The sequence below is a fragment of the Pelmatolapia mariae genome, linkage group LG5, assembly GCF_036321145.2.
Source record: "Pelmatolapia mariae isolate MD_Pm_ZW linkage group LG5, Pm_UMD_F_2, whole genome shotgun sequence".
Classification (NCBI taxonomy): Eukaryota; Metazoa; Chordata; class Actinopteri; order Cichliformes; family Cichlidae; genus Pelmatolapia; species Pelmatolapia mariae.
Window position 1 is genome coordinate 34858132 of NC_086231.1, and position 23021 is coordinate 34881152.

General features: G+C 40.3%; 1 protein-coding gene across 2 annotated transcripts in view; it reads right to left on the bottom strand.

Annotated features, from left to right (window-relative positions):
• Nucleotides 1-20731, bottom strand: part of phf2 (PHD finger protein 2) — a 38376-nt gene extending 17645 nt beyond the window's left edge. For both annotated transcript variants that reach the window (XM_063474861.1, XM_063474860.1), the window contains exons 1-9: nt 20139-20731; nt 6288-6373; nt 6042-6156; nt 4681-4841; nt 3220-3361; nt 2920-3106; nt 2616-2778; nt 1035-1122; nt 636-742 (exon numbers count right to left, since the gene is read on the bottom strand). In XM_063474861.1, coding sequence (XP_063330931.1) covers nt 636-742; nt 1035-1122; nt 2616-2778; nt 2920-3106; nt 3220-3361; nt 4681-4841; nt 6042-6156; nt 6288-6373; nt 20139-20236 — 1147 coding nt within the window. In that variant the 5' untranslated portion in view covers nt 20237-20731. The remainder of the gene's footprint in view (nt 1-635; nt 743-1034; nt 1123-2615; nt 2779-2919; nt 3107-3219; nt 3362-4680; nt 4842-6041; nt 6157-6287; nt 6374-20138) is intronic.
• Between the last annotated feature and the right edge of the window lie 2290 nt (nt 20732-23021).

The following is a 23021-nucleotide window of genomic DNA, read 5'->3' on the forward strand; positions in this document are numbered from 1 at the left end:
TGAGGAGAGCAGAAAATCACTGCCTGAGAGAGCCGTCTGAAGGATTACATGTAAATACACTGACCTCATTATTTGAAGCCACGTTCAATATGTGTGTCCACGACTGAACCGTATACTACATATGACAGAAAATAAGGAAAAGCATAATAGGTGCCTTTTCAAAAGAACAATGGCATATTAATGACAGAGCTTTATAGTTTGGAGGTGGCGTGCACCACACAAAATCACAATCTGGTTTTAACACATGAACATACACAGAAAATGCTGGAAACATAAACAGTTGGGCCACGCCAGCTGAAGGGAGTTTAAACACAGGCTTGTAATGGAGCAAGTGATTCTAGCTGGGCCAAACCTTTTGAAGCTAATCATCTGTGAACTCTGCGATTCACCGATTTAATGACTGAAATAATATTAGAGCATCCAGCTCCTCATCTGCGCTGCAGACATGCAGCCACATGCTGAATGTGCAGCCCAGAAAAAAAGATGCATTTCTGACAGTGTTTGTGTTTTCTCCGCATTCACGCATTCCTCTGGAGAAATATCGAGTGAAACGAGGATGAGTGTTTACATTAGAGTACCACACACCGGGGCAAAACCGGAGTCTATAAATACATTGACGCGATTTGAGACTTCACCTTTGAATCGTTCGAGGAGGTGTCGCCCCACATACCAGCACGCCGTCTCAAAGTTGGGGAAAGGAGTGAGAGTTTTGACCTTTAGCCGTTTTTCAATTTCATATGCCCTGAGGAAGATAAAAAAAAGTTTCAGCTAAACATCATCACGGATTACTAACAAAGGATGGAATTCACAAAGTACTTCCAAAGAGGGAGAATTCATAAACAGATTTGGTGGAATTTGGAACAGGAAAGAATTGGAAACTACTGAATAATATCAACCGAGGCCTTTAAGGTCACACTAGATCACCTTCCCAAGAACAGGAATGTCTGCAGGAGGCACGGTGGATCACATTATAACCCAGTCCACTAAAAACAAGCGTAAAGAATGAATGTGTGTGAAAAGGAAGGTGCCCAAACCTCATCTGCATCTCCACACTGAGGTTGTGGACAAAGTGTCCAGAGAACGCCAGACAGTCGACAGGTGTCAGTATTGCATTGATCCAACCTGAAGGAACCAGATGAGACAAGATAATCATCCAGTATTTACAAGAATAACATCAATGCAGCATTGTGAATGCAAACAACAAAAAACACGTCTTGCATTTTTATTGTTAAGGAAGTATATACTGGTGCTGTCAGCGTTAATCTCGTCAAAATGACGTTAATGCCATAACCGCATTAACGCGGCAAATCTCTGTTAGTGAGTTAACGCAGAACGCCCTGTGGGAGGGGCTGCATGGCGCTAACGTGTTAACGTGTTAACGTGTTAACGAGCTAACCGCGCTGATGCGTTGATGCGGTGCAGCCCCTCGCACCGGGCGAGCCACGTTAACTTGCTAACAGAGATTTGCCGCGTTAATGCGGTTATGGCGTTAATGTCATTTTAACAAGATTAACACTGACAGCACCAGTATATGCATGTTTTATGACTAGCAACATGGCGATCTGTCCTCACGGGTTTTAAGACAAGATAAGCATAAAATAAGAGAGTCCAATTTTAGGCTACGTGGCAAAAATATCGGTCACTGCAGTTCAGTATCAGATCAGACCAAGTAACAACAAGTCCTGAACAATGTGAAAAGGAAAAGCTGCTGAAAGTGGACTGCAAAGCGGCTTGCAGTTTACTTTGGGAAGTGCACCTTCTGAGAAATGTAACTACACGTCGGGGCTGACAAAGTCTGCAACTACTGTGATCGGCCTGTTCTGGACCACTGATTCCTCTTGTGCATTTCCAAATACTTTTTTTGAATTCATCAGTGAGAGAACAACAATAATCGCTTCAGTATAAAGAACAATAATCACAGCATCGATACAAGACTCACAGCTGTCAGCAGATTCCTAGAGGGAGATGCTGAAACTATCAGAATAGATGTGAGGGAATGTACAAAGAGCTGAAAAACCTGAGGGACAATTATATTTGCTTCTGGGGAAAAAACAAAAAACCCGAAGATACAGGCTCTACAAAGATTCCCCGCACAAGTGTAAATCAGGCCAACGTCATACATGATGCACCAGCTGAAGATAACAGCTGAGCTATGAGTAAAAAGGGGCTCATACTGACTATCTTATTAGCTGTTACTCAGCACTTAGCTAAGTTAGCTTCTTTTCCCACATGTTTGCACTGATTAGGAGATGCTCTGTATCTCATTATACATCTGTATAGTGACAATAAAGGCATTCTATTCTATTCTAGCTGCTGCTCAGGAAGAAGAGCAGGTCGTCAGCAGATCAGAAGGTCGGTTGCTTGACGCTCAGCTACACCTCAAACTACCCTTGGGAAAGAAAAAAAACTGGCAGGCATGTCCGCATTGGCCTTCGTGCTAACTGTATGATGATAAAATTTACATCACTGAGACCAAAGTGGACTCACAGACACGGGAAGTATGATTCCTGCTTGTGATTGAGTCAACAAGGCTTCTGTCTGTCCCATTCATTCATGAGAATAGGAAAAGAGCGAAACATGTTCAGCTAGATTCATGAGAGGAGACCAGCTCTGACCTGATGGGATGAACAGGGACTGGCCTTGCTTCAATGTGCATTTGTAACACTTGTCCACCTGGTCAGCAAAGAACATTTCGCTGTGATTGGACGACGACCTCCAGCGCTCGTACAGAGACAGGTTGGCCGAGGTGGGCTTAATGAGGAAGAAGATCTTTTCTCCCTGCAAACATAATCACATTTTCCGGCGTCATCGTCATCATATGAGGAAAGGAGTGAAATAAATTCCGTGTTTCCTGTCAAAGACTCAGAATCAGTGCCGAATACATTTTGACTTCCCATCATCCCGACACACTTCTCTAACCTTGAGAACGTGGTACCAGACAGAGGCGCCACCGCACTCGATGTGGAAGTCTGTGTAGCTGTCTTTAACACAGATTAGACAGTATTTGGTGACTTTTGGCTTCCCGAGCAGAGCGTCATCGGGCCAGTAGTTTTCTACCCAAGATAACCGCCGCACAATCTGTGGACTCTCCACTATGCTGTTCATCCTGTCCCAGACAAACAGAAAAAGAAATTAGCACTGTGAGTTTTCCATGCAGCCGGCATCTTTAGAAGCCAGATCTCATTTTTCAAACATTGCCTTCGGGCAGAGAGCTAGTACCTCGTGTCAGAGAACTCCAGGTTGATGATGTTTAATACTTTCTTTCTGTTTGTGCTGTAGTAATAGTCGACAAACTCTTTGAGCTTCATCTTGCTGTCTGTCTGCTTCGTGACGTCCACCACATCCACGCTGACATCGGGACCTGAGACAAAGGCCAGGGGTGAGGAAGACACAATAAAACGAGCTGAAGGAAGAGTAACCGCCTACAAGCTAAACATTTTCTTGAGGCGGAAAACTGTTTAACAGAAAATGTCTGCAGCACAGAGAAGACAAGAAGAACACACGCGCCCCCTACTGAAGCGCAGAGAGCATTGTACAGTTTTTTGTTTAATCGTGTCATTTGTTTTAGTTTTAGGTCATTGACTAAAACAAATGACATTAGTCATTCATTGTGCCAACATTTCCCTCTCATATTCACACACGCGCTGCATTTTAAAGCCACAGCCCACGTTGGCTTCAATCATGTTTGTAAATGAAGATGCTCTTATGACTGTTAAAACAGGGGATCTGCACGCTTTGTAAAATGTTAAGAGTATAAGAAGATCTAATGTCAGCAAACAAAACTTTTCTCAGCAGTGAAAAATGCAGAATTACAGCAAAAAACATTTACAATATTAACATGGATCTCTTCCAATAATAATATGCATCTCCATCCAACAACAAGAAGCCAAATCACATTAAATTTTCTCAAAAGATAATAATCACAATGTTTCATGCAGTGAACTGTTTTGAACGTTTGGAAACAGCAGGTTTGAATGGCTAACAAATGCTATGAGCTACGCTTCAAGACGTTTGTTCTTCAGTTAAAATGAGTGAAATTCCAGTATTCTTTAGCTGTTACTTAGCACTTAGCTAAGTTAGCTAAGCACTTAGCATTTATCTGTTCATTACACCAAAGACAGCTCGCTAACATTAGCTGACAACTTAGCAGTCCGCCTTCTTGTTCAAATGTCAATTCTGACATGTGTAACCTGGTGTCAGCTGAAAGGTTAACGCTCAGGCTACACGTTCAATATCATTATTACTGTTAAATTACCTTTAATGTTACTACACTACAGTTTTTTGTTAGCATACTTTTGTTTTGTTTCCCTTTCTCTTTCCCATTTGGTTTTAATCAAGTATTTTGCAAGTACTCACAGTAAGCTTTGTGTTTCCCTTCTTCTTCATGGACTTGCATGTACTTGTCCTGGGCTGTTAGATATCTTTACTTATAATTCTTTTATATGAGTTACAGGACATACTGCAGTATGTCAGCAAGAGCAGATAAAGTAGTAACAAACAGATGCTGTTGTAATGCACCAGCAGCAGTGGCAGAAGTTAGAAGAGTAATAGAAAGAGCAATAGCGGCTGCCTCAGTAGAAGTAACTGTTAATGTCACCCGTTGAATGCAGTGGTTGTTATAGAAGGTCTAGTACTAGCTTCAGTCATAGTACTATATGGTTTGGTGACAGATGTTCTTACCAACATAGTTCTCCACATCACTGATGTAGAAGGTGGGGGCGGGCATGGACATGCCCAAACCGTCTTTCTTCTGAACCAGGATTGGTTCATTGAAGCCATTCTCCTCCAGGTAATCCATGGTCAGCTGACTGCCACTGAGCTTCACCACTATGTCATCAGCACTAATAAGCACACACAGCCAGATAAGGAGAGAACATCTTTAATGTGCTCTAAGCTGAAGAAACAGAATCACATCTGAGCTCTATGTGAGCAGCATGTGACACTATCTGAAAGCAGGTCTTTGAAATGTTACCAGGCAGTGCCCCCTAGTGGAGTTATTCAAACCTGGAACAATACACGCAATATTCCTTCATCAGTTTGAGTCATAAATATGATCACTTCAATTATGAAGAAAGCTTTACTTTCACCATTTTATCTCAAATTATTTAAGAGTCGAGCCACATATTTACAACACCACCTGAACACAACACATCTGATGGTCTCAAACACATTAAAGCAAGAAAGTCAATTAGTTCTTTATAATAAACTGTACCAGGTGATGGTCTTATGAAGCTGTGGTTACTTTGATGAATAAAATAAACATGACACACACTGATTTGTTTACACTTTTCACATTACAAAATCCCATGTGTGATGTTTTATAGTATGAATGCCTGGGTCAGTAGGGATGTGGCCAGATACAGTCAAGGAATCAATTCAATTCTGTTTTATTTATGCAGCGCTAAATCACAACAACAGTCACCTCAAGGCACTTTATATTGTAAGGTAGACCCTACAACAATACATACAGAGAAAAACCCAACAATCACATGACCCCCCTATGAGCAAGCACTTTGGCGACAGTGGGAAGGAAAAACTCCCTTTTAACAGGAAGAAACCTTCGGCAGAACCAGACTTATCTGCCACGACCGGTTGGGGAGAATCCTCGACACAAATCGACTGTACACTGCAAAGGACTTTATGGGTGAGTGGTGCACATGAATAGCTACCTGTTATTGTTGTAAACATGTATTTAAGTGGACAAGTTGTTTTTCTTGGTGTACTGTAACTGTAACGTGAACCAGCATGACATTTGTTCAGTGCTCCACTTTGATGACGTCCCAGCCAGGACTGAGCCGTTAATGAAGCTTTTCATTTTTAATTTAAGTTTTCTTTTTTTTTTTCATCTCTTATGGAACTGTCTAGACTGACTTTTCATTTTGTCTGTTTAACAAAGTGTAACCCAAAATAAATTTAAACGATACAAAAAAGGAACTCACAGAGGCCTAAAGTTTTCTTATAGAAATACTGTAGAGGAAGAGCATGAAAAAAGGAACTGTAATGCGATTGTTCTCATGTAAGGAGTTGTTCTGTGTTTTTACCTCGGAAACGTTCTGCTGCGGAGCTCCTTGATGAAGACCTGACTGCCGTTCTGAACAGCTTTGATATCTGTGCTTTGGCCCGTGTCATGTTTGCTCCAGTTCTTTTTCTTTTTCACTAGAGAGCAAACAAAAAGAATCAGTCAGAACTTGACAGCAATCAAATCTAAATTGTTCCAGCAAATGAGAAGAGGTGGAATGATCACACCACAGCAAATTTCAATCATTTGAATCAGTGCAACTCCTCACATGTGGATTTGCCGTGGGTCTTCTCACAGTTTGGACAGTGATAAATGTCGATGTCTGGAGCATCGTCTTCATCAACATCGACGCAGCTGAAATGAGAGAGGAAATACTTTTTAATGGCGAGGAACAGCCTTCTGCACATGAACTAAAGTAAAAGTGTGATTGGCTGTGGCCAATGGCTGTCAGGAAAAAGCTTGGGTAGATTATTCATCTTGGAAATGTAAATTTATTTTCTAAACAGAAGACAGCATGGAGGGCAATTAATAGTGCCAAGCACAGATCTTAATTCAATTCAGTTTAATTTTGAATAACCACAGTGAAGCCCCAACAATCAGACAACCACCTATGAGCAAGCACTTTGGCAACAGTGGGAAGGAAAAAATCCCTTTTAATAGGAAGAAACCTCCAGCAGAACCAGGCTCAGGGAGGGGCGGGGCCATCTGCAGTGACCAGTTGGGGAGGATTTCGCTCTTAAAGTGAAGAAATGATTTGAAGATTAATCTTCAGCTGGAATACACACAACGTTTTTATTGTTATATAGTTTGTAAACAAAAGTTGAGAGAAATCTCATTCAAATTTCCCCTCTGGCTTTTTTAAAATAAATAAATAAACATATTTATTTCATTTCATTCATTTGGGTTGATAAAATTCACGTGTGATTCATGGTCCGCGCTGAAAGAGCAGAAGGATCATTAACAAGGCCTCATTTTATTTTCTGGATTAAGCAGTTAGTCACTTTGGTCAGAAAATAATAAGAAAATAATGAGAAAGCCTCGTTACACTGTCCCAGTGCCCCGGAAAATGTGTTTAAATATAACATTTTGGTTGAACGACCTTTTAAAGCAAGGCTGTCAAACTGGTTCAGTAAAACTATTACCTAATAAACCATTGGAAATTAGGATTAAATCATCCTAATTCTTAAAATGAAGTACAATTTCAACAACTGGTCTGTTCTTCCACATTATAAAGAACTGCTTGTGCAGCAAATTTAGCTTTCAGCTTTTTCAACTGTAAAAAAAGAAAAGACGGGATAAAATAAATAGTAAATTAAAATTTTTTGCTATTTCATGAGATGTTAACATTAAAAAATGCCAGAATTCCTGATTATTTATCTATTACATACTTAGGTCTATGGGAGGTCATGACATCTCATGGTGGCGTCTTTTTCAGTAAAAAGACTAAAAGTGAAAAAGAAAATTCAGTTAAAAGTAAAAAATTTGAAGCTGCCTTTTGAAAAAACCTTAAATTACTGAAAAATATTCAAAACTTTTCTTCTGGCTCTTTCTAACAGCATATGCATATAAATCAATTTTGTATACGTCTACAATAGAATTTGTAGTGACATGACAAGAACAGATGTCAGTGTCTGGACAGAGGAGGAAAGAAAAATCTACACTCCAGCGTGGTCACAAACCAAAAAACATCAGCATGGTCCTTTGAAGTGATGCATGGTCTACGCTGACAGACAGCAGAGGGCCATCAAGACCTCAGGACTGGAACATGTATCAGTAGCCTATAAATACCCATCTACACAGATGCAGAAGCAGTCTATATTGTAGCTCTGTGGTTTGTAGCACGACTATAGTAAAAGGAAATGTTGGTTGAATTAGCACAAGGGCAAACTGCTAGTCGTGAGAAAATGACTGTTGCTGTTGCAAAAGTTGCACTTTTGAAGTGAAGAAAAAAACAAGATATTTGCAGCTCAAATGCAGCAAAGGAAGAATCACCAAAACTGAAAGATATTTCAAGAAAGCATTAGTGTGGTTTGTTATGATGACAGTGATGCGCAGCTCTTCCCTTCTCTCTCTAACTGCTGCTATCCCGGACTCCTGCAAGTCCAAATTCCTCCCATTTGGAGCCGCTGTTCTCAAACTCGGTGAACTGGGAGTTTCTACACAATGTATTCTTTTGACTCTTTGTGGGAGCTCCACAGCTTTACTACCAGGCCCTCTCACATCCACTGAAGTCACACAGAAGAGTGGGTGGGTGTGTTTGGACAGAGGGACACATGGCTCTTCGTGACATTTTCACATCAGTGGCTTTAAATCCATACTAAATGTGAAAAGTGCACAATTTTCAGTAACAAAGGAAATTATAGACACGTCTCACAGTGACAGACTGAATTCACACTCATGTTACCTGTTGCTGCCTCAGTTTAGAAAGTGATTGTAACAGAGCAGGATGTATTTTTAAACCTGGGTCAGGTCTGGGCTACACCAAAGTTCTTTCATCTCTTTGTGAGTGCTGTATTTGAGCAGTTCTGAAACTGACTTTGACCTTTTACCCTCCTGTGTGCGGCACAGCATTGATGCTTACAATATCATTCTTCATTTTACCACAGGTTCACACAATTCAGTGCACAGTATGTATCTCACTGTGGTCAAGTGTATACTTAATATAGAATATAAGACAACAAGGATTCCTGTGTAGTAGGGCTGGGCGATATGGCCTAAAATCCATATTGCGGTATCATTTGAAGCATGTGCGGTAACGATATATATCGTGATATATTCTTTTCTTCTGTATACCATATTTTCCGCACTATAAGGCACACTTACAATTCTTTAATTTTCTCAAAAATCGGCAGTGCACCTTATAATCTGGTGCGCCTTATTTATGAATTCTGGTTGTGCTTACTGACCTCAAACCGATTTTATGTGGTACACGGCGCTCAAAAATCTTTCTAAAACTGTTTTAGTACGACTTTGCTAAGCTACGAAGCTGCACCGCTTGATGGATTGTCAGAGCATGATGGCTACCGCAGAGTCTCGCAGAGTAATCTGGGTCCAAAACGCCGTCCACTTCAGGTCCCAAAGTCAAACGAACACTGTGGCATCACTGAGAGTTAAAAACTGTCTACATTCTTTCATCTTTAATAAAATGATCAGCGTTGCTGCTTTACCAGGTGTAACAATTAAGTTTAACATCCAGGCATCCATGAAAACAGAATTTATTACATTTAACGGAGTTAGAAGTTAGCAGGAAGTTAGCTCGCTAGTTTCCACCTAAACATGATATGCCATGTTCTGACTGAGGGATTTCTGAAAAATTAAAATGTACAGTTCTGCTCTCACTTCCAACATAAATGAAGACAAAACTAAACAGCAGTGACTTTTTTAGGGTTACTGAAGTTGGTCTAGCTGCTATATAATGATGTGCTACGTGATAGCTAGCAACACAGCTATGTTAGCATAACATAAACACAGTGAAGCTGGAGGATGAGCGCTAACTTTTTTCCACTCGATAAAAGTTAACGTGAGGGTTCCCGATGGTTAGGGACAAATGCAATTACATGGCAGGATGCTGTAAACGGACCAAACTTCAGTCAGGAGAACAACTGAGATAATCCATCCACAATACGAGGTTAGTCATTAATATACTGCAACAACATGGGAATAGAGCAGCTGCGAGAGAAATCAACATTAATGAATCAATGGTACGGAAGTGGAGGAAGTGCAGTTTTTGGCTTTTCTCATATTCCAAAACGTGTTTCGTCTCTTTGCTATTACTGTCGCCCGGCATTATTTGCACATGATATTGCTTGCAGCCGCTGCGATGCTTTCAACCAAAACAGGCGCAAAAACAGGCGCAGCTTGATGACACCATCAACATGCACTATTGCGGTAGAGTGGTATAGTCAAAATCTCTACCGTTGGCCAAATTCATATCGTTTCTACCGTATACCGTTTATACCGCCCACCCCTACTGTGTAGTGTGATTAATGCAAAGCTATTTTAGTACAAACCTACAAAGGTTGGGCGATATGTAAAATTTTGCAACCAACAATCGTCAGTCCAATAGCCGACGATAGGTGATATATTCGCGCACGCGCAGACTTTTTGATGGGCAGAGCAATGTAATCATGCATGGACTTTGTGCGTTTACAACACAGAAGAAGTCCAAACATGGACAAACTAATTACCAAATTAGTGTAGTTACGAGTTGTCGAGTGTAGTAAGTGTCGAGTGACAGATAAACACTGGAACGGCCTGTAAACATGGTTATAGTGGAAAAAAGAAGCCAGTTTCTCTTTGTTTCCCTCCCCACCATTATGTTTTTATTTAAATAAAAGGCTTTTTTTCTGAACATAGGCTACTGCTGTTCTTTTTTCTGTTATGAGTTTGAGTAAATGAATCACTGCTGCATTTGAGTGCACTCTGAGGAGGGTGCCGTTAAAACAGCGCTATTATTTATTTCTGTTGACTGCTTCTGTTGGCTTCAACCAACATTATCAAAAGAATTACTCATGGACAAATAAATAAATAAATGGCCCTTGTAAAAACTATCGACTACAGGGCAGCCTATCAACGATAGTCGATATATTCATCCAATTGCCCGACCGTAAAACCTACAATAAGCAAACTGGAAATGACCATAGGTTTCAGTAAAATAGTATATGAGCTGCTTCTTATAAAGTGCTTTTCTACTCTACCTGAGCACTCAATACAATATGCCTCAGTCACCCTTTCACAATAGAACTTTTTTCTATGCTTTCAAACTGATATTCATACACATTCACTTGGGGTTAGTATCTTGCCCAAGGATATTTGGCATGCAGTCAGGGATCAAACCACCCATGTTCCAACTAGGAAGCAACCTGCTCTACCTCTTGAGCTACAGCCACTTGTTATCAAAGTCCCAGACAAGTGAAATGTGCAAGCATTTAAATGGTTAGTAAGAAGAAAAAGACGGTTAGATAAAGAAATACAAAATAATACATTCGTTTATGATTATTTTGTCATGACTTTTTTTTAGTATAACAAACAAAAGCGAGCTACTTTACAATGAACTACACTCTTGAAGAGGGTTGTCAAAATGAAGTCCTGGCAAAGATTCCAGTCCAGCACACTGGAATTGGAAAACGTGAGCATAAGTGGCATAAATTTTGGATGTTTCCTACTGACACATGGCCATTCATAAAAGATGAAAGTAATTAATTTTCAAACAATTAAATAACAGAAACATTACTGGGTTTTATACAGCCCACATGAGACCAAAGCAGGGTGTATGTGGTTCAAGACTAGTTTGACACCCCCATTCTACACACTTTGCTCTTCTCAGTTGCAGAGTAACCTTAAGAAATCAAGCTGAACATATTTAAAAAGCCAGTGATATTCATTTTCTGAATACAAAATGCTTCCTCTCTGTTGTCTTAGTCTTATATATCTTCTAATACCAAGAAACTTTTGGATATCTTACTTTATGTGTAATACAGAATGTAGCTCTAGACCCAGCTGTCTTAGCTAATTATAGGCCAATCTCCAACCTTCCTTTCATATCAAAAATCCTTGAAAGAGTAGTTGTCAAACAGCTAACAGATCATCTGCAGAGGAATGGCTTATTTGAAGAGTTTCATTCAGGTTTCAGAGCTCATCACTGCACAGAAACAGCTTTAGTGAAGGTTACAAATGATCTTCTTATGTTCTCTGATAGTGGACCCATCTCTGTGCTTGTCCTGCTAGACCTCAGTGCAGCGTTCCATACTGTCGACCACAATATTCTATTAGAGCGATTAGAGCACGCTGTAGGTATTACAGGTACTGCGCTGCAGTGGTTTGTATCATATCTATCTAACAGACTCCAATTTGTTAGTTATGGAGTTCCACAGGGTTCCGTGCTAGGACCAATTCTGTTTACATTATACACAATTCCCTTAGACACTATTATTAGAAGGCATAGCATACATTTTTACTGCTATGCAGATGACTCCCAACTTTAACTACTGTAATTCATTATTATCAAAAGTCCTAAAAACTCCCTGAAAAGCCTTCAGTTAATCCAAAATGCTGCAGCAAGAGTCCTGACAGGGACTAGAAAGAGAGAGCAGATTTCTCCTGTATTGGCTTCCCTTCATTGGCTCCCTGTTAAATCCAGAATTGAATTCAAAATCCTGCTCCTCACATACAAGGTCTTGAATAGGAAGGCCCCGTCTTATCTTAATATCCATATCACCCCATTAGAGCTGCAGTCTGCTCTCAGACTGCAGCTTTACTTGTGATTCCTACTATATTTAACGGTAGAATTATAGGCATAGCTTTCAGCTGTCAGAGCCCTCTTCCAGGTTCCAATTTGGATTCAGGAGACAGACACTGTCTCTTTACTTTTAAGATCAGGCTTAAAACTTTCCTTTTTGCTAGAGGATATAGTTAGGGCTGGATCAGGTGACTGTGAATCCTCCCTTATTATGGTGGAATTGGTCTAGGCTGCTGGGGGATTCCATTGAGTGTTTCTTCTCCAGTCACCTTTCTCACTCACTATGTGTTTATACACCTCTCTGCATTTAATCATTAATTAATTATTTAATCATTCATCTTTGGCTCTCTTCCACAGCATGTCTTTTGTTCTGTCTCCCTCCCCTCACCCCCCAACTTGTCGCGGCAGATGGTCGCCCCTCTCTGAGCCTCATTCTGCTGGAGGTGTCTTCCTGTTAAAAGGGAGTTTTTCCTTCCCACTGTTGCCAAAGTGCTTGCTCGTAGGGGATCATATGTTTTCTTTATATATATATTTATATTATTGTAGGGTCTACCTTACAATAAAAAGCGCCTTGACGCAACTGTTGTTGTTATCTGGTGCTGTATAAATAAAAGTGAATTGAATTGAACAGTAATATACTGGAATGATGTGAGTCTTGAATGACAGATGAGACAATGAGATCTAACTCATATTATTCCTGCTCTTGCCTCACTCCTTCCACAACTGTCATTTACGTCTGTGCTGTCAGAGCTGCAATTAAATCTTAAATGTTCTGCCACCTGCATGCTCAGCAAATTTCCTCAGGCTTTTATTGTGAAGCAGTTGCAGGATGTGTTGAATTTGGCTTGTGTTATGTGCAAGACTTGCTGACAACTGTTTCTGTACTATGCAAGTCCCCATACATCCAGCTATGTAAAGCCGGTGAGCTTTAGTCCTGTTTTAACTCTCTGTTAAGCTTTAATAGTGCATTTATTTTACCACAGTCAATCCAGCAGTAAGAAGTTCATATAAACCTATTGTACAGCAACTCCCCAGTACCCAGTGTGGTCAAAGGGGGCCTTCCCCTGTGGCTAGTGTGGGAATGACACATAATGCAACTGTGGTTCTAAGCAATGACCACACCGAAACCATGGTTTTAGTTAAAGCTTTAACACAGTCAACCCCAGGACGCACTGATGAAGCCATTCTGTGAAAGAAGACGTTATATCATAAAGCAAATTTTTACAGGTGGCATGTTCTTGAAATCAAGTCTCCATCACCAGCTCGCAGAATCTGTTTTCTTACAGTACATCAAAATATATAAACATATATTTTTTATTAGGTAAAGTGTCTGCCGCTGTGAGGATAATATCTATCTAATAAGCAAAATAAAGTTTTGTATCTTGTTCCATATAATAAGTCACACTGAACATCGTCCAACAAAGTGCAGATTTGCTGCAGGGCATGTTATATATTTCAATAAGTTAAACAAAGCTCAAAGTCATCAAAACCTGCTTTTAGTGTCGAGACTTGTTTGCTCTGAGGAAAATTGCAACCATTTGGGCACCAGTTTAGCTTAGTGGGTCAGCAGGCTGCTACATACCACATGACCAGAGTCTGACCCAGCGCTGCGTCTTCCCAACTATCTATCTCCGCTTTCCTGTCTATCTCCATTATTCCTACCCAATAAAGGCAAAATGCCCCCCCCCCCCCCCCAAATTTTTTTTTAAAAATTTCAATCATTTAAAAAAAGAGAAAGAGATGGTTTTCAAGGGCATTGGAGGGCTGTGTAAAGTCGGTGTGTGCCAGGGCAGGGAGGAATGATTAAATACGATAAGTACATGTATATACAATCATGTTGGCTAATAAGTAATTGCTATTAATTCATCAGATTTCAAAAAGCTGCCAGATAGTTGCTAAATTATCAAGTTGCCATACATTCTTTATTTAATTTATAATGTTACTTTATGCTGAAGACTGCCGAAGCTCCTAACTCATTTTCAATGCTCTGTGTTCAATGACAATAAAGATCTAATCAGAAAATGTTTTTTAAAAAGTGGGGAAATAATTATTTGATGTCCTGCTGAATTTGTAAGTTTGCTCACTTACAAAGAAATGAACAGTCTACTTTTTATTGTGGCTTTATTTGAATGGAGAGAGACAAAATATCCACTTAAAAAGCCATAAAAAACACATTACATAAAAGTTATAAAATGATTTGTATGTCATTAAGTGAAAAAGGTATTTGAGTAATTGGTGAAAAAACCCTTGTTGGCAAGCACAACAGTAAGAGTAACAGTAAGTGTAGTTGGTCATCAGGCTTCTACACATCTGTGGAAGGATTTCGCCGCTCTCCTCCTGTGTTAGACTCTCTAAATCCTTTAGGTTGCTTGGCTGCTGCTTGGCAACTCAAAGCTTCAACTCCCTCCATAGATTGTCTATAGGATTGAGGTCTGCAGACTAGCTATGCCACTCCGTGACCTTAATGTGCTTCTTCTTTAGCCACTCCTTTATTTCCTTGGTAGAACCCATCTACGACCCATCTTCAGTGCAGAGGGAAGGAGGTGCACGTCCAGGACTGAATACTACATTGACTCGTCCACTGACTTCTTAATGCGGTGAAGTCATCCTGTACCCTAAGCAGAAAAACAGCCCCAAAGCACTTGACAGTAGGTATAGTGTTCTTTGCGTCATACTCTGCAGTTCTCTTCTTCCAAAGCTGATGGGCTGAGTTAGTTTCAGCTAACCATTTCATTCATAGCACTGAATCATTGAAATGTTCACTGGCACAGGTTCACTGGCACAGGTTCACAGGCGTGTACATGGGCCTTCTTGAGTGAGGGGAACCTTGCAGGCACCGAGAGACTTCAGTCCATCCTCATGAGGCAAGATCTTGTACGGCACTCCAGACTGAGGGCAATAGATGGTCATTTCATATTTCTGCCACTGTCAAATAATCGCACCAACAGTTGTCACCTTCTCACCAAGCGTCTTGCTTCCAAGCTTGTGCAGGTCTACATCTTGTCCCTGATGTCCTTTGATAGCTCTTTGGTCTTGAGCTGGTGGTGGAGAGGTTGGAATGGAAGAAATTGATTCTGTGGACAGGTGTGCTTTATACACATCAGCTGAGATCAGGAGTATCTGTAATTGATTGATTGATTGTAATCTGTGTGCCCATGTGGCATACAACCAATCCTTCGGGATCAAATACTTATTTCACTCAATGGCATGAAAATCAATTTATAACTTTGTGACATGTTTGTTCTGGATTTTTGGTTGCTAGTCTGTCTCTTTCCATTAAAATGACATTACTATAAAATTTGAGACTGTTTGTGTTTATAAGTGACCAAACTTACAAAGCTAGTTCCCCACTGTAAACACAAACACATGATATCCCCTTTCCTGATTTCTTTCCATATTTGTTAAGATTGTCATACTAATTTAAACATTAGACAACGATAACACAAGTAAATACAAAATGCATTTTAAAGGAAAAATGATATCCAAATCTACCTGGTCCTGTGTGATAAAGTAAATGCCTTACATATATCTAATCACCAGTTGTGCAACCATTGGTAGCGAGAACTCTAATCAAGCATTTGCAGTGACTGGCAATGAGTCTTTCACAACGCTTTGCCTCACTTTTCTTTGTAGAATTGGTTTAATTCAGCCACATTGGAGGGTTTTCAAGCATGAAGGACCTATTTAAGGTCATGGCAAAGCATGTCGACAGGACTTAAGTTGGACTTTTACTAAGCCACTGTGTATTTTGGATCTTTGTCCTGCTGCACAACCCAGTTGTGCTGGAGCTTCAGACCATCACACTGCCACCACTATGACTGATATGATGTTCGCATGATGTTCTTTTTATGAAATGCTGTGTTAGTTTTATGCCAAACATCCAAAACCCAAACTTTTGTCTTTTCACTCCACTGACACTAACTGAAGTAACTGACCTTCTGGATGAGCTGTCGATACACTCATGGAGTAATTCTGGTAGGCCAAAGACACACATGTGTTACGGATGTTCCTGCTGATTGCTTTGCTACTTGTTTAAACACACTTTAAATAGACAAAGTTCAACATTGTCCAAACAAATACACTGTGTGTATTTTAGTGGCTATATGAAACTATTAATTATCTTCCCTGTTAAACAATTCATGTTTTAAATGTCGCTCAGTTATGTAACACTTCGCGCTGTGTATAACTTTGCAAACGCACACAGTGTCAGATTAGTTTTCAAAGTCTGCTAGCTAACCCCAGCAATGCTAGCAGTTCTAGCCTTGGCTTCTTCAGTGCTGGTGTCCACACATCTTAGTGCAGAATGTGGTTACACCTGGTTTCAGTTGCTTGGTTTTATTACAGTTTGACAGCCGTTCGTTTAAGTAGAATAGAATCGCGCTAGTTAAGACGGCTGTCCTCTGTTTACTTTCCCTCTGCTCATTTACAACTTCACAACACCATGTAAATGCAGAGCATGGTTAATGCCAGTGTTTCACTCATTCACACGCTTTAACTCACCATGGCTGCTGGTCAACGCACAAATTCAAAGTAAAGAACGTTTTTGTTACTAATTACCACAAGCATAAAGTGAATTCATGCAGCGCCAAAATAACTGCAAACATCTTTTCAAGTAGGAAGAACAATTGCACAAAATTGTAATAAGGTAATATATAATATGTATTACAGTATTAGTTTAAACATTATTTACCAATACCTGATAACAAGTCATATCACAGCCATGTTTAAACACTATTCTCTTGAAATACATATTAACATGTTGTATTTTAATAAAGAATTATCCAGAAATATTTGGTTAAGACAGCTGTTGTTACAATATGACGGACTTTAAATACATAAATGTTGGTGTTAAGCAACATATCAGTTGTCTTGGAAAGGAATGGCCTTGTATATTTATATAGCATTTTTTAGTCTTGCTGACTCAGAATGTCACAATATCAAACATTTTGTAGTCAGCGCCAGTACGAAGAGAATTAGATGATTTCAGCCATAATTATTTATTAAAATGTGATTTAAGCCACTGACATGGTGTTGGTAGACCATTTGTTTAAAATGTTAACATTAGATGTTAGGATGATTGACAGGCAGCCTACTGACAATCCTATAAGACATAACATTAGTTACGTCATGTTAGCTTCAGCATTTATATAATGTTAACCACTGCAAACATTTTAGCCTTTGGATCATAACTGATTTTACAACAGCAATGACAAGTGTCTCAAACAAAGTGGTAAAATGTATTTCATGATAACAACACAAACTACTTCCTGAAATAACTCTTACAGCCCTTCTTATCAATAAGTCAGGGCAGAGTTATTGTGGCAGCTGCACTAGTTGCGATCTTCGGCTTATAGTTTTTTCTGTGCTGGTGGGCATGTTGCATTTTCAGAATTTTGGTATTCTTTTATTCTACATGAACACCCGTCTAGCTCACATCCATAGGTAAGAAAATCCATGGATGGGCAGAGTGCAAACATACAAACTAAACAGAAAGGACCTAGCTGAGGTATGAACCAGTTATTTTTCACTGTAACAACGTGTTCTAAATCCTTATTTTTACTTTTTTTTTTTCTTTTATCTAACAACTGGTCACCACCTCCTGAGAAAAATATTCCAACTACTGCTTTTTGGATAAGCCATCACCAGCTAGCTTTGTCACTAATTGTGGGTTTATTGTAGCTTATTTGTTGAAAACAGCTGCTTGCTTTTTGTATCAAGGGTTGATAAGTGCAGTGAGACTGAAGCCAGGTGGTAAACTGAGCTCCCACGAGTATTAATAATGAACTAAAACAGACTAAAGCAGTGGCTAAAAAGGTGCCTTCCTCAATAAAGACACTTTTATTATAAGGTTGATTTTTTTTTTAAAAGTTGCCATTTTAAAAATTCAACAAGTTTGAGGCTAACTCACTTGGTTTTGTTCATTTAACATGAAGATAAAACAGAAATGTACAGTGAAAACCAGACAGTGTGGTTTTAGGAGCAGTTAGCGTTTGAACTGTTTCCTGATCAACAACAGCTGGGTGCCATGACTGCAAGCAGCATCTCCAAAACGCTGTCCTGAACACTGCAGTGACTCAACTGTGGCTCAAACCAAAATGACTACAGGATATAAAAACGAATGCATAAAGGTTGTAGGAAAGTAGAGTGTTGTCAGACATGGCAAAGCTAGGCTGCTGCAGCTCTTTGCAGAACTATTGTTTCTGACTCTAACATCCAATGTATATGTGATACCTATACATGTATGGATCACCATGTGTATAAGTCCCGGAGGATTCAGTGATCACTTAGATGATAATGATTAGATTTTGTTCAAGTTTCTGTTACATCACATCATCATGTGTGGACTCATGCTAAGACTGTGAATCATAATTATATTGATGATACATGTGAACTTAACACATCCGCTCCTAACAACTGAACATGTACATGAATATTATTTTAAAATGCAAGTATTTATCAGCGGTCTATCGCTAATATTAATTTGAGAAGAAATGCATTACTCGGTCCAACATTTGTTAAATTTTTTTTAAGGGAACCTGATGTGTATAACCTGATTTATTCCTCATGATGGTCCACCTCAGGGGCCTGAATAATTGGAGCGCCAATGTACGGTGTGTGCAAATCCACTTTAAATATACTTATAGTTTGAAAAATGCAGTTGCTCTATTTTTATCAGGATCACAAACTTACAGAATGTGACAGGTAAGTGAAAATGTGTGATGCAGATAATAAGACAAGCAGAAATACGATGTTCCTGGTGGGGGGGAGAAAACATGTATTTTGCTGGTGGTTTGGCTTGTAAGTCTTGGACTATTCCCATCCCTTAATTCTCGAATGATTTAGACAGTGTGATACAGACGGCGGGCAGCCGGCCGGCGGAGGAACATTAAAGGGTTAACGTTCAGGCGCGTAAATACTGTTCAATGCTCTGAAGGGCTTGTTCACCGAAAGAAACGCGATTAACAAATGACGGGTTAACAAAAAGACAGGCAGTGAGCAGCCGAACAGCTCTAAACACCCCAAAGCAAAGGCCAGTCCAGACACAGACTCGTGTAAGAACAGATATAACGACAGCAGGCAAAAACGAAAAGATGATAACTGGGATTTGGTTGAGACCATTACAGTGTGTGTACAGCAGGGAAAGTGATGAGCAGCGGCGGGCGATACGTTTCGCACTATACTCGGGGAGACGTATGAGCTAACAGTCGTAGTCTACAGTAGTGACAAACCAGTCAAACCAATACTAATAATTATTTCCCTTCCGCTGCTGAAGCTTAAGGACATCCAGCACGGGCTATTGTCAGCCATAGCTGCCGCCTGGCAGGAAGGCTGCGGGGCTGAGTTCGGGAAGCTCGGACTCGAGTCGTGATTTTCCACCGCGCTCGGTTAACACGGCCGGTGAAAACTGGAAGAGCGACTCGAATGTGACAATATTTCCCGGCAATACGCACGAAATGTTGCCCTTAACGTGTCTGGAAGGACGAGCATTTGTCACAAAAATGAGCGGCGAGTTTGCGGAGGCTTCCCCCGCTGTCGTCCGCTCCTTACAACGGGAAGGCAGGCTGGGGCTATGCGGGGATGTTAAAGAGCCGTTAAGTGCAATTAATAGCCGAAGCTCACACCGAAATCCTCCCATAAACCACCGTATTTATTCCAATAAGGGAAATCTGTTTTGTGTTATTCGCGAAAAAATGTCATAACCCCGGTCGGCTATATATAACTCCGCCTTCTTCTTCTTCTCCAAGCGGCCTCTCTTCAGATGTAGACGGGCGACTGAGAGCCACAAAGCTGTCAAACGCAACCGAGACCTCGCCATTTTTGTTTGTTTCCTACAAATGCAAACCGCCCCAAAATACAGTACGGCGAACAATCGGGACTTACCTGCCGTGGAACCAGTCCTTGCAAGCATCGCACTCGATCATAAACTGGGTCACGTCGTAAGGTAATCTGCAGATGCAATATACTGGTACAGTCGCCATGTTCAATTCACAACTACGTCGGGATAGACTGGGGGGGCTGCAGGAGGAACAACGTCCTGCAAACAATATGATCCAATATGATCTTCCCCAGAAAAAAAGCCAGGGGCAGTCCCGCCGGACACATGAACCTAAGCGCACAGCTCCATCACGCCGCGGCCGGGCTGGCGTTTGTGCGGGGAGCTAGAAACGATGGAGGCTCGTCGTAGCAGGCTTTCCTCAAATGCATTATTATTGTTATTATTACTATGTGCATGCCCCCTGGTGACTGCGCGGCACCGAAGCGCTCATATTAGGAGCCACAAGAAAATGTAGTCTCGATGTCGCTGCGAGGTAAATAAATAAACAAATGTAAGTTACGTCAGGGAGCAGCTTTAGATCCGATGAATGAGCGTAAAGATCGATCTAAAATGGACTTGCGGATTTTTTTTCCTGTGGTGGAACGCTCAAATGCCGAGATATAAACGCTTTCTGTTCCCAGACAGTTTATTGTTAATCGATGAATACAATTTAAATGCCGCGTTCTTAGCCGCCATTAGGAAAGATATAATTGTTTAATTATTACATAATCTGTTATTACGAAATTACACACTATTTCCCTACATCATGATATCCTCTCTATAAATACAGTTGTTATTATTATTATTGTTATTATTATTATTACTACATTTCATGTATTTGAAATTTATTAATAATAATAATAATAATAATACAATCATAAAAATATTTCAACATCATCTCAGCAAAACAGAATCGAAATCAAATGACATTTTGTAATAAGGTAGTTGAACTATAAACTTGCAAGAACAGATGATTCCATGTCAGACACATGTTGCATTCTTCACAAGTCCACTGCCCTTCCTGGCTGACTGATTATAAACCAGCATGAGGTTTTGTCCATGACACCAAATCTCAGTCTGCACCTTTTTATGTATTAAACAAGCCATTTTACAGTGGTGTGAAAAAAAGTTTTCTCTATGCAGCCTCACCTCTATGAAAGCAGAAGAAATTCACCCCCAATCAAACCATGTAATCTTCAGGGAAACTGCAAAAACCCCCGCTACAGTTAGCATGTTAAACATGTTACATTTAGAAAAAGACCAAACAACTATGGCTTGTCTGAAAGCCTCTTGTCTCTAAAGAAAACATGGCAACATGGCTTTGGTTTGCAAAGTTGCATCTGAAGAAACCAAAAGATTACTGAAATAATGTCCTTTGGATAGACAAGACGTAAGCGAAGAAGTTTGCCCAAAAACCCAACACAGCATATCAGCATAAATACTGCATACCATCTGTAAAGCACAGTGGTGGGGATGGGGTGATGATTTGAGCTCGTCGTGCAGTCACAGGAACTGGGTACCTTGAAGACATTGAGTTGACCATAAACTCCTCTGTCTACCAAAGTGCTCGAGCATCAAATATGAGGCCATCTGTCCAACGCCTAAAGCTTGGTTGAAGCCAAGTCATGCAACAATACAGTGATGTCAAGCACAAATCTGCAACAGAATGGCTGGAAAACAAAAGAATCAAGGTGTTGCAGTCACCCAAAGTCAAGAACTCAGCCAAACTGAAATGCTGTGATGGCACCCTAAGAGAGCGGTATATAAATGAATGCCATCAAACGTCAATGAAATGAAGCAAGGTTGTAATGAAGAGTGGGGCAAAATTTCTCAAGAATGATGTGAGAGACTGATAATGGCATACAGAAAATAATTACTTCAAGTTTTTGCTAAAGTGCTTCTACGAGCTATTAAATCATGGGATGTGTACTAAGGTTTTTCCATAGAGTCCAAAGAAAACTTCCTTTTTCTTACAGCTGTTAACGCGAGGGTTCCCGACGGTTAGGGACAAATGCAATCGCATGGCAGGATGCTGTAAACGGGCCAAACTTCAATCAGGAGAACAACTGAGATAATCCATCCACAATACGAGGTTAGTCATTAATATACTGCTGCATGGGCTGGGCTGTAGTTACATAGTAAGGTTTTAAAAACTGAGCTTTAAAACATGCTGCAGATGAATAGTGATAATAAAAACCAAGAGAGGCCGACAGTGATCACTTACTTTTTTAGGGGCTTGTTCAGATTAAATAGAAGAAGATACAAAACATTAACACATGTTAAAAACACAACAGCCTTAATAAATGCAGAGTAGTTTGGACCTGGAAGCAGGGTTCATCAGGTCATCACTTAAAGACCGGATGACAACTTTGTTTGACACACAGTTTGTGGTCTCTTCTCTTTCACCCAACAAGTAGTTACAGCATACGGCTGCACCTCCCCAGGTGTAGTTCTGACAGAGGTTTCTTCCTGTTAAAAGGGAGTTCTTCCTCCCCACAGTTGCCAGGTGCTCGCTCTCTGTTCAGTCTCTAATATTGTGGGCATTTTTGGATCACATGGTAAATACACTGACCTTATTATCTGAAACTTTGGCCATGTTTAATATGATCATCCACTCCTGGACAGTTTATGTATGATAGATAATAAGGTAAAGTACAATAGGCAGCTTCATCCTGGGCATCATCCATTCTCCCTGGGGTACCCAGCTCTCTTCCCTCCTATGATGTTGGGAGGTGGGGGAGTAAAAAGTGTGATATTGCACTGCTATTCTTGTGCCAGTAGCTTGCTAGCTTTTGCAGTGTATCTGCTTAGCCTCGCGGAAGTCAGGCAATGGGTGTAGGTGCAGAATCTTTCTTTTGACTGTCATTTGGATATAAAAAAATAAAAATTTGTGTAAACTTAGCAGCCCACCACAGTGTTATGACTACATGTCCCAGTGTTAAGAGAGA